The following is a 10,779-nucleotide window of genomic DNA, read 5'->3' as shown; positions in this document are numbered from 1 at the left end:
ATGAAATTTTAAAGTATTTAAACTATTCTTGCCTTTAGGATCCAAACAAGCGGTTTGGGGCATCTCTGGGTGCCTTGTCTGGGGGTCGTGTTGGAATCACATCGATGGCAGTTACTAACCTTAAGTTGGCTTTAACAGTAGCTGTGCGTTACTCAGCTGTACGTAAACAATTTGGACCAAATGACAAAGAAGAGTTACCTGTTATAGAATATCAAATGCAGGTAAAGTACTCTATTATTTATTACTGTATTAATTCGATTGATTATTAAATTATGTTGCACCATACAGTATTTGTTATTTTGTTATAATACTGTATAAAAAAAAAAAATTAAAAAATGTTGTAAAATGTGATTTAAAAAAAATTATTTTTTAAACAGCAATGGCGTCTGATTCCATACATTGCAGCCTGCTATGCTCTAAGCTCGTTGTCTGCCTTTATAGGGAAAGCGTTCAATGAATTTGCTGTTAATCTCATTATGGGCAACAAGAGTGCTACACAGGTATGTACGAAATACTTATTTATTGAACCTTTATCTCTATTGTTTTCAAGAAAAAAGTTTTTGTGTATTTTATCTTTATGTATTATTAAAAAGGGAGTGGTTATAATGAATGGTTGCAATTTTTGTGACAAGTATTTCAGTTTTCAGTATGTTTCATTTTTTTGTCTAGGCTGATATGGGGAAAGAACTGCATGCTCTATCCAGTGCCACTAAGCCTCTAGCTAGTTGGACGGCTCGTGATGCCATACAAGAATGCAGGGAGGCATGCGGCGGCCATGGCTACCTTGCAGGTATGCATTGATGAACTGGTGTTACTTGTGACTAGTTTTAATCCATAGTATCTTCAACCATTTGTTACTATTAAGCTGTAACTGTTTTTAATCTTTATACATTTTGCATCTTGTGTCCTGTTTTACAATGTAAGAATAAAGTAGACTTGTATCATTTATTCATTGCTCCAGAGTTGTAGGTGATATTAATATAGCAGTAAAGAACAATTATAACAATTAACAAAGCAATTGGCTAATCAAGATTCTCATGGCAGTTAAAACTGATTAGGGAGAAATTTACAGTAACATAAAAAATACAAAACAAAATTGGTAAAAATGAATCTTGAGTTAAATAGTTAATGTGCTTGAGTATAGTCTATGTCATATCATAATGGAACGTTACGGTAGCACATTGGCAGATGTTGACAATCAATTCTTTCAACTTTACAGGCCCGTAGCGTGACTTAATTTGTGCGAGATTCATTTGCAGTTTAAAGTGGACCCTTTGGCTTGTAAGATCTCCGATTCTCTGGAGAACATTGTAAATATATATACGAATATCAATTTTTTTGTTTTTAAACTTTCTCCAGATTTTGAGCAGTTCGTTGAAACCCCCCCCCCCCCCCCCAAACCCCCCCCCCCCCCACGCTACGGCCCTGCTTTATTCTATTCTCTACACTTCATTGTACTCGGTCTATCCTCTTTAGACCAGATTGATAGGCATGTATAGACTCTTTTATTATGAAATTAGAAATTGAGTTTTCAAGTTTGTATTGACTAATATGCATTGATTTCAGTGTGATATATCTACTAAAATGCATTATTCTTATTGTTCTTATTGATGTCTTTTGAATGTGTATGTTAATTAATTTTTAAGAACTTAAAGATTTATCCAATCATTTATGCTATATTTTATTTGATTGCAATAAAGATGAATTTGAATTTAATTCTTCAACAGTAAATCGGTTTGGTGTTCTGAGGGATGATAATGATCCCAATTGTACTTATGAGGGCGACAACAACGTTCTTCTACAGCAAACTAGTAATGCCGTGTTGGTGATGGTGAAGGCAGTTCAAACCGGTAGGAACAGGATTAATGAGCACATACTATTGAATTTAACATCATCAGCAGTTTACTGTAAAATTAATATCATTTTTCTCATTAATGAATGTTGTATATTTCAGGAGAAGTTGTCCAAACACCACTGAAGACAATGAATTTCCTAAATGATATGGGTGCTATAATTAAACAAAAATTCACCGCAACCACAGAACAAGAAATGTTAGATCCTGCAAGTAAGAAGAATCTCATAATTTTTGTTTAATTCTTTAAATAGTAAAATGGAATATAGTACTTCAATTCATATCCACTGCACATATCCACTATGATCCATTCTCTGCTCTGTATTCTGCTTTGTACTCCCACACTCTATACTTCACTCTGTATTTTTAATTTCACAAATCAATTCTATTTTAAAAATAAAGATTCTTTTTTTCACATTTTCAGCTTGTTTGGATGCTTACAAATGGCTTGTTGTTTACCTTTCAAAGGAGAGTGCACATAAGTTGATGAGGGAAAGTAAAAAGGGAGAGGACAGCTTCACGGCACGTAATAACAGTCAGGTTTACTACTGCCGGTCACTTGCAATAGCTTTCATTGAGGTATGCTGAATGATTTGAGATCCTCATTGAACATGATGAGGTGATGTCATTCACCCACACAGCATTTGATATTTGTCCAGTTTACTATTGCCGATTACTCAGACAGTTATTGGTGGAGGGGAGAAATTACACGGCAAATGCCTGGGGGTTGGAATTCAGGCATCTTAACCACCAAGCCTCACCCAAGCTGTATTGATGAGGTATCCTCCTTTATTTCCACAGCATGTGACTCTTCAGGTATTTTATGATTTCTGTAATGATCCATCTCTGCCAAGTGACATCTCAATAGTCCTGAAGAAGCTATGTGCTTTGTATGGTCTCTGGTCTTTAGAAAAGCACATGGCAACTTTATACCAAGGTAAAAGTGTCATCAAATTTTGTTTATTCAATTTGTTAGTCAGTCATGTATTCTTTCATTCATTCCTTTATTCATTAATTTATTTATTCATCGAACCGTATTTATTACATATTTTTTCAGGAGGGTATTTCAGTGGTGGTGAACCTGCTAAGCTTGTGCAGACCACCATCTTATCCCTGTGTGCTGACCTAAAGCAAGATGCCGTTGCTCTAGTAGACGTGTTTGCTCCACCAGATTTCATTCTCAATTCTCCAATTGGCATGTCTGATGGAGAGGTAAATTGTATGTAAATTACAGGGTGTACACACTGTGTACATGTTGATCCAGGGCAGTGCATAAATGTGTACGCATTGTGTGCTTATCATTCCAAACCAGTGTACATGTTGATCCAGGGCAGTGCATAAATGTGTACGCATTGTGTGCTTATTGTTCCAAACCAGTGCGTACAGGTGTATGCACTCAGCATGTTGTTCCGAGGCAGTGCATACAGGGTGCATATACTGCGCATGTTGATCCAGGCCAGTGCATACAAGGTGTATCCACTGTGCGCATGTTGACCCATGGTCATGATTATAGGGTGTAGATGGTGTCCACTAAATCGTCAGTTATTATTAAGTTATTATCCAAGTTTTCTGGCATTTGTTCAATATAGTTGTGTGCTAACCTACTACAGAAATATTAAATACTCATTTTATCTTTATACTTTTTATTACAGGTGTATAAAAACCTATATGGAGCACTTATTCAAGGTCCTGGGGCTCTGGAGAGACCATCATGGTGGAGAGAGTTCCTTGAGAAACCAAAGATAGGATCAAGACCGCTAGCCAAGTTGTAATCAAACTTATATTCACTTCAGTAAATGCAATTTCATCGCATTATAAACAGCCAAAAACGATAGTGTGAATCAATTCAACTAGACAGTACAGTCATTAAATTGATTTCTCATCAAAATGATTTTAAATGTCTGAGCAATTTTACCCATAAATGTGCTTCCATAAATTATAAAGTCCTTACAGGTATAACCTGTGTTTATAGATGATTTCAGTATTGCTATATACTTGACTAATTTAACAGTAAATTGGAGAGACTGTTTCATGCTTTGAAATGTGCTTGTCATGTTTTTTGTTGTATTCCTAATTATGTGTGTCAATTTTGTGACAGGCTTCCTACTATATAATATGATTATAAATTGCAATAACAGTGTGTGGTGCAAGTATACTCTGTTAACAGAGCCAGATTAACATAGGAGCTTTTGGGGCACCAGCCCTAGGCCACAGTCCCCAATGGGAAAATATAAGCCCCCCGAACCCCAGAAAAAAATCACAGAAAATTTGGTTTTATGTTTTAGCCAGAGAGTATTTAGGCCCACTTGCAATTACAGAACCCAACCCCACAGCCCTTTAATCTGGCCCTGTTTGTTCATAGAGGTTATGCACAGTACCGGAACGATGATGATGACAGTATAACCATTTGTAATCTTCTTAAAGATATTTTTTATCCATGATTAGGTAATTACTTTCTAAATAGCAATATATATTATTTTGTTAAATTATGAATATTGTCTAAACATGGACAAATTAATTATATAATATGAGGATGTGTTGTAGCATGACTTTAGGTTATGTACAGTGGAATAATGTATAGATATAATTTCATGTAACATGAATAAACCAGCTACAAATCGAAATATATTTCATGTAAGTCATTTTTTAATTGTCATTAATATGTTTCTTGTTTTCTTTCCCATAATGCAGCAGTATCACGTATTTAATATACTTGATACGCGTCAACAGACTAACCTTACCAACCTACACATGTTCTGCTCATGCATTGACAATATATGTATATAAATTCAAAGTGGAATATATTTAGCAATAGAAAGTATTAAAAACAAGATAGAGGTAAACAAATAGTAAAGAAGCTAAAACAACAACCAACATGTAACACAATGGTAAATGCCACCATAAATTTCTTCATATATTTCAGGTATGTTTAAACCATACCCCAAGTACAGTAGTGTATATAAATTGGGATACATTATCATAATGCAGTGTATCTAAACTTATTGATTGCTATATAACAGTATGAAATTTTATAATTTCAACATACAGTTATATACTTACTATAAAATATAAATTATAAAGATATACAACTATTCAACATTGGTGGTCATTTACAAACGAAAAATAATGCAAAGGCCTAAATAAATACATAGGCCTATACATATAACCTATTTTGAATATCATATATTTATATATATTATGATAGTGTGTGTTGTGGGCCTAGGTTTTACGTAATTTTACCGTAAAGCAAAATTACAGAATATCAATCAACTATTACACAGGCCTATATACCTACTATTAAAAAAGTATATCATAGGTCTAGCCATATAACCTGTAGATTAATGAAAGTATATACAGTACTGTATATTATGTTTATTGTATAAGCATTATACAGAGTATGTGCTTTTTATAAACATATTTTGAATGCGTTAATGATATAAGCTAAATGGTGTATCCATCATTGTACCGGGCATACTTTCAGGGCGTAATCTTAATGCTGATACTTAATAGAAATTATACCGAGAGTGTGAGGCTTATATGAGGTTGCCTTGACTGGTGGTCGATGCGTTCTGATTCTGGTTCTGCTGCGCCATCTGTTCTTGCATTTTCTTCAACATCTCCTGCATCTTTTGTAACTCTGCCTCCTTCTCCAGCAGCATTCTGTCCTTTTCGTTGTTCTCTTCTAATATCACAGATTCCCTCTTCATTCTCCTATTAAACATAATATTGTAGTATAATGATGCTGATGATAATAATAATTAATAATGGTTGTTTTATTATATATAGCATATATAAATGCTAATTTGCATAGCCAAATCTTTCAAAGAACACTCTCGGACACAAGTGATACGCCCTCGCATATTGGGAGTGAGAAATCTCTAACTGGCCTACGTGTGTGTGGAATACAATATTAGCATATGGATAATTCATCAGTAACATTAAAATGCAAAACAATGCAATGCGAGTAAAAATATCGTATCCTATAAGTGTAATTTGAGCTATTTTTATAACATAAAATCACGTTTGTTTGATTATTCTATTCGTCAATATGTCACATTTGAGTGTATTACTTTTGATGTACATGTCCACTCACCCTGTGCGTTTCGACATTGGCGCCGATTTATCGGTTTGTATGCATTGCGAACGATAATTTTCATAGTGTACGTCACCGGTAACTTCCTTTAGATCTTGCATGTGAGTTCTAAAAATAAGGAAATAATTAATAATGTTTCTGGAATTCATATGGATTGATTTGTATCTTCAGTTTAAAATAATCGTTCTCCAAATTTATAATACAATAACTGAAATAATCATGAAAGAACATTAATTAAAAGTTGTTGGTGTCCTTATCTGAAGCCTCAGTTAAAGAGTTCTTGTATTAGTTGGAGGGGCCCCTTGAACAGATCAAACTTACACTGAATACTGGAACCTCTCGATATTTTATAGGCTTTTATACTTTTTGGAATGATTCAATCGGGAGCAAATATATGTAGTACTGCTTACATGTTTTAAGATTCCGAAATTATTGTAAACTGCTTTATTAACGCAGAGGAACTTGACAGTTTGTAATTTTATTTTGTAAAATATGTTGTCATTCTAAACTTTTCAGAATGGAGGAGAGTACATTTCTGTATATCTACAAAACTAATCACCCCTACCCTGCCCCATTCCCGTGCCTGTTAATTCATGTTTGTATATTATTTAGAAAATGTCGAAAACAATGCTGTACCTAATCAACATGTTGCGTAGCATGACGAAATCACAATGGGCTGGATTCTCAACCTCCGTGATGCCCCATGGATACAATCGGCCCCGCACCTTCTTACCGTTAACGTCGATTGTAGTATTACTACCAATCACAGCAAAAGGAATACTTTCCTGAACACAAAACAATTACAATAAATTAAAATGCTTTGGCAAAACTTATAAGTCATATCAAAATACGTTATTTAAGATAGAACAGAAAAATAACAGTACGGTAGTCAAAAAGTGTAAGAAAATAATTTTAAGCCCCATTCCCGGCAAAATTTCACTAAAAACTGACTTTTTTTTAAGAAAATATTCATTTGCATTACTCCAATTATTATAAATCATGGAAAAATATTGGCATGAATTTTAGTTTAACGCAAAAGAATAAAAAAAAAGAGAAATACAGACTATTTCTCATAAAATATTACCATTTTCTGGACGAATTCATCGTTACTAGGCAAATTCAGAGGTTGTAGATCGAATCCACTGGAATACTCTCGCTTTTATGTATACTTTATACAGTCAATAAAGTGCGCCGTCTCTAATGAGATTAGTTTTTGTACTTCGCATCTCGCACAATGCGGTCGTTCGGTTAGGCTGAGATATGTTTGTTTAAGCATGGAGGAATAATATTTCCTCCATGGTTTAAGTGTCAAAATCTCAGTCAGAATCAGTTTTTTAACAAATTTGAAATAATTCCTATGAGATATTATATTTCACAAGTGTCAATACTAGCAACGGAAAATATCATGTCGGCCGTTTTTATGTGTGATAACAGAACCTAAATCGAGGTAAGGCTAGGCCTAGCCTAGCAGCGGTGGATAGGCTAATGTTTTCGGCGCCTACGATATTTCTTCTCACGACCTATCGCAAAATCAAAATGAAAAATTCATCCGCATTTATTTTTTGTGTGGAACAAAAAAAAATCAAATTTCAGTCTTATTTTACATTTTTTTCATTCTTAGGAATGTCTAAATTCAGTTAAACTAGCAATTGCATATTATATTTATAAATCTTTATAACATTATACAAAAATTAGATTTTTCTTAAAAACTGAAATTTTGCCGGGAATGGGGCTTTAAATGTTATTTATTTAAAACCCAGTTGACAGCAAAGTTCATAAAATATTCTACCAATCAAATTTAAATTATGCTATTGATAAATAACAACTAAACGCAGAAACACTCCACGGTTATCACTGGCGAAACATGCAACAATATTATGATGCTAGGCTCAAAAACAAAACTGAACATACACCAGACTTAAAATATCTATTAGTATTTCCATGGTATTACAATCTACATGCAAAACCATACTTTTTATCTGCATAAAGTAGTATTAAAGATCTTTGCCTAGATAAGAAGAAAAGTAAATGACAATACACAGAAGGGAACGATGAGAAATAAGGGTGTTTTTTTTTGTACATGTGAATAATTGATTTTAATTATGTATAGACCTACAAGATAATTTAACATTGTTTTAGGTCTGTCTATACGGGATTATGATTTGGTAAGCTGTTGTTATCAAGCACAAACTGAAAAAACCAAACACAAGTAAAGTAGGTCAGTACTTTCCGCGTACACATCACGCGCGTACCTGCGCTGTAGTTTCCGTTTCCTTTGGAGCGCAGATACGCGTGTGGCATACGCATGCGCTGTGCATGCGAATAATCAGGTCAAAGATATTGGCAGTGGAAACAGCCTAAGCAAACAACTTATATAGCAGAAGAATGAGCTGTTCCGCGTATTTGCATTAAAATTGATGGAACATCCGTAGTGGAGAAACTACAGGAAACAAACGAACCTAAGCGGCGCCTTCATTAGCGCCGCCGCGGACGCAGAAGGGGTAAAATTGCTCTCCGTGTACCCGCAATGCATTTCGAACGGATGTTCCACTACATTGGTAAGCTACTCTATCTTCTGCTATTTATTATATTTGACATAAGCTATTTGTTTAGTATGATTTGAAGATGATCACAAAGTAAATATCGAATAGGCCTACATATAACAATAAATTTATTTCACATGTAAACACTTGTGAAATCGTAACACAATAACATTTAGGATGAGGGGGTAATTTCGATTAAGACTGGGATTTAGGTTGTTGCATCATAATAACATACCATGCACTGGTCCTGTTTGAAATTTCCTGGAAAGACCTAGTTTAAGAACATAATAAATACGATAAGGCTATAGGCCTAGATTCCTATATTTTCAAACAGCCAACGTCATGTTTTCAAAGCTCTTCATGGTAGCCTATTACATTTCAACCAATTTCCCGACACAATTTGACTATTTCAGCCTTGATTAAAGTTAATTAATACCTTGAGTTCGATGTTTTGCTGCTTAAATTCTTCATCTTCAGATTCGCAGTCAGGAAATTGGTAGATAGAAATATTGTTTTCTTCTATTTCATCAATTACCTGAAAAAAAAAAGAAATCCACATTTATATATTAAGACTGCAGTGATATACAAAATGATTAATTAATGTGACAGTAGGCCTTTCTGGATTGCAAATTAAACTTAAAAACGGACCAATAAGAACGTGTTATATAACGCACACGTCCCGAAAACAGCACATTGTACGGTTACGCTGTTTAAAGTCCCACACTTTAGCAAGTATATCCAAGGGCCGTGGCTTAACGGACAGTTAGGTAGGCCGCAAAATCACATTGGCATTAGTCTTTGACATAACTAACCTTGGATTTCAGATTTTTCACTTCAGATTTCGTAAGGCAATCTGCCTTGGCTATTACAGGTACTATGTTGACTTTGTTGTGAAGTTCTTTCATAAATTTCACATCGATAGGTCGTAATCTACATGTAAAAAAAACAAAATCAAATGTTATTAGGCCCCTGGTCAATTCAATAACTCTTTATAGATACCCGATTATTACATGATACTGTATTTAATAAATAAATGTACAGTCTATAGAAAGTTCATTGAAAGGGGTTTATGCGATAAGGTGCGTGGAATGGGCTGCAATGAAGGCATAAACCAGAATACACCCACAACTATTCAAACCCCAAAACTAATTACATGTGCATTGAACCAGAACTTGTAAGGTTCTCTATGTGGTACAGGCTTCCTTTTTGACAACTGACTGGGACCCGTGGCCCTTCCACTATCGGACAGTTTCACCCTTCCTCCTTTGAATACTGTAGGCCTACAATCCTAAAGACACCATCAGATGATATGCACAACTGATGTGTTCTCTTTTAACTTTTAAAACGAGTTATAAAGAGGCAGTAGGCCTATTGGCAGTTTTATTAGCGAGTAGGCTAAGTGTGTGCATGTGTTAAGCATTAATGATATGCGAATGAGAAGTAAATTCACCCGCTGAATTTAAGAGCTTTACTATAGATTATCCCAAGTCAAATCCCCTTCATTCCGAGAAGAACCATAGGACATACGAACGAGTCAACTTAAGAAGAACAGATGCAAAACAAATTGAAAGGCCTATCATGTGTTTATGTAGACCTAGTGGTTAAAAAAATAATAATACCGGTACTAATAATAATAATACTATAATAATAGTAACTAAAGTACTGTTATTATTAATAATTATTATTAAAATGATGATGATAATGCGGAAGCGGTTTGGCGCAACAGGAACGGTTTGGTTTGGTTTCCCAACCTCGGTGCCGGATTTCAATCCATCGCTATGCATTTTTCTTGTGTCCTTAAGGCACTTAATCTAAGTTGCTTCTCTCCACCCATGAATATAGGCCTAAATGGGTACCTGGTGGGGTTGCCTGCCCCTGCGCCAAGATGGCAGCAACACTTAAGCAGGTGGACCGAATAATTATGATGATCAATCACTTACCCATGACCGTATGGCGATATGAAATACAAACAGCAGTGTACTCTATTATCTATGATGTTCTTCCTATTTAATCCACTCTCGTCTCTGTAGTATTGGTTAAATTGGTCGTCAACGTATTTCACTATCGCTTTCCACCTGTAATAATAAAACGTCCGCATTGTTATAGCTTTCTCTGTTGGTTCTGGAGTTTCAACGTTCAATAATTAATATCACTTTCAAGTGTTGATAAACTTGCATAACAATGAAACTTGCCCAGGTAACATAATAACTGTTTCTCTTCCAAAAAAAGTCTCGCATATATAGGCCTACAAACATTCTGGTAAGCAATGTGTATCCGTGTGTTCCTAAACC

The 10,779-nt window shown here is 34.8% G+C and overlaps 2 protein-coding genes across 6 annotated transcripts in view; one reads left to right on the top strand and one right to left on the bottom strand.

Moving 5' to 3' along the window:
- The window catches only part of LOC117121920 (peroxisomal acyl-coenzyme A oxidase 3-like), an 11,226-nt gene extending 6,732 nt beyond the window's left edge, over nucleotides 1-4,494 (top strand). Inside the window, exons 7-15 of one of the 2 annotated variants that reach the window (XM_033267317.1) lie at nucleotides 39-221; nucleotides 378-500; nucleotides 670-790; nucleotides 1,728-1,850; nucleotides 1,955-2,065; nucleotides 2,277-2,431; nucleotides 2,654-2,789; nucleotides 2,910-3,064; nucleotides 3,505-4,494. In XM_033267317.1, coding sequence (XP_033123208.1) covers nucleotides 39-221; nucleotides 378-500; nucleotides 670-790; nucleotides 1,728-1,850; nucleotides 1,955-2,065; nucleotides 2,277-2,431; nucleotides 2,654-2,789; nucleotides 2,910-3,064; nucleotides 3,505-3,624 — 1,227 coding nt within the window. In that variant the 3' untranslated portion in view covers nucleotides 3,625-4,494. The remainder of the gene's footprint in view (nucleotides 1-38; nucleotides 222-377; nucleotides 501-669; nucleotides 791-1,727; nucleotides 1,851-1,954; nucleotides 2,066-2,276; nucleotides 2,432-2,653; nucleotides 2,790-2,909; nucleotides 3,065-3,504) is intronic. The other variant, XM_033267318.1, reaches the window with a different exon arrangement.
- Nucleotides 4,495-4,995: 501 nt separating this feature from the next.
- The window catches only part of LOC117121921 (septin-2-like), a 16,973-nt gene continuing 11,189 nt past the window's right edge, over nucleotides 4,996-10,779 (bottom strand). For all 4 annotated transcript variants that reach the window (XM_033267320.1, XM_033267322.1, XM_033267321.1 and 1 more), the window contains 6 exons: nucleotides 10,429-10,563; nucleotides 9,301-9,418; nucleotides 8,925-9,023; nucleotides 6,582-6,730; nucleotides 5,946-6,053; nucleotides 4,996-5,563 (listed from right to left, as the gene is read on the bottom strand). In XM_033267320.1, coding sequence (XP_033123211.1) covers nucleotides 5,386-5,563; nucleotides 5,946-6,053; nucleotides 6,582-6,730; nucleotides 8,925-9,023; nucleotides 9,301-9,418; nucleotides 10,429-10,563 — 787 coding nt within the window. In that variant the 3' untranslated portion in view covers nucleotides 4,996-5,385. The remainder of the gene's footprint in view (nucleotides 5,564-5,945; nucleotides 6,054-6,581; nucleotides 6,731-8,924; nucleotides 9,024-9,300; nucleotides 9,419-10,428; nucleotides 10,564-10,779) is intronic.

The sequence above is a fragment of the Anneissia japonica genome, unplaced genomic scaffold, assembly GCF_011630105.1.
Source record: "Anneissia japonica isolate Jap-2015-1 unplaced genomic scaffold, ASM1163010v1 scaffold352_len1594369_cov220, whole genome shotgun sequence".
Lineage (NCBI taxonomy): Eukaryota > Metazoa > Echinodermata > Crinoidea > Comatulida > Comatulidae > Anneissia > Anneissia japonica.
Note: the sequence above shows the minus strand (reverse complement) of the source record. Positions and strands in the feature narration are given on the sequence as shown.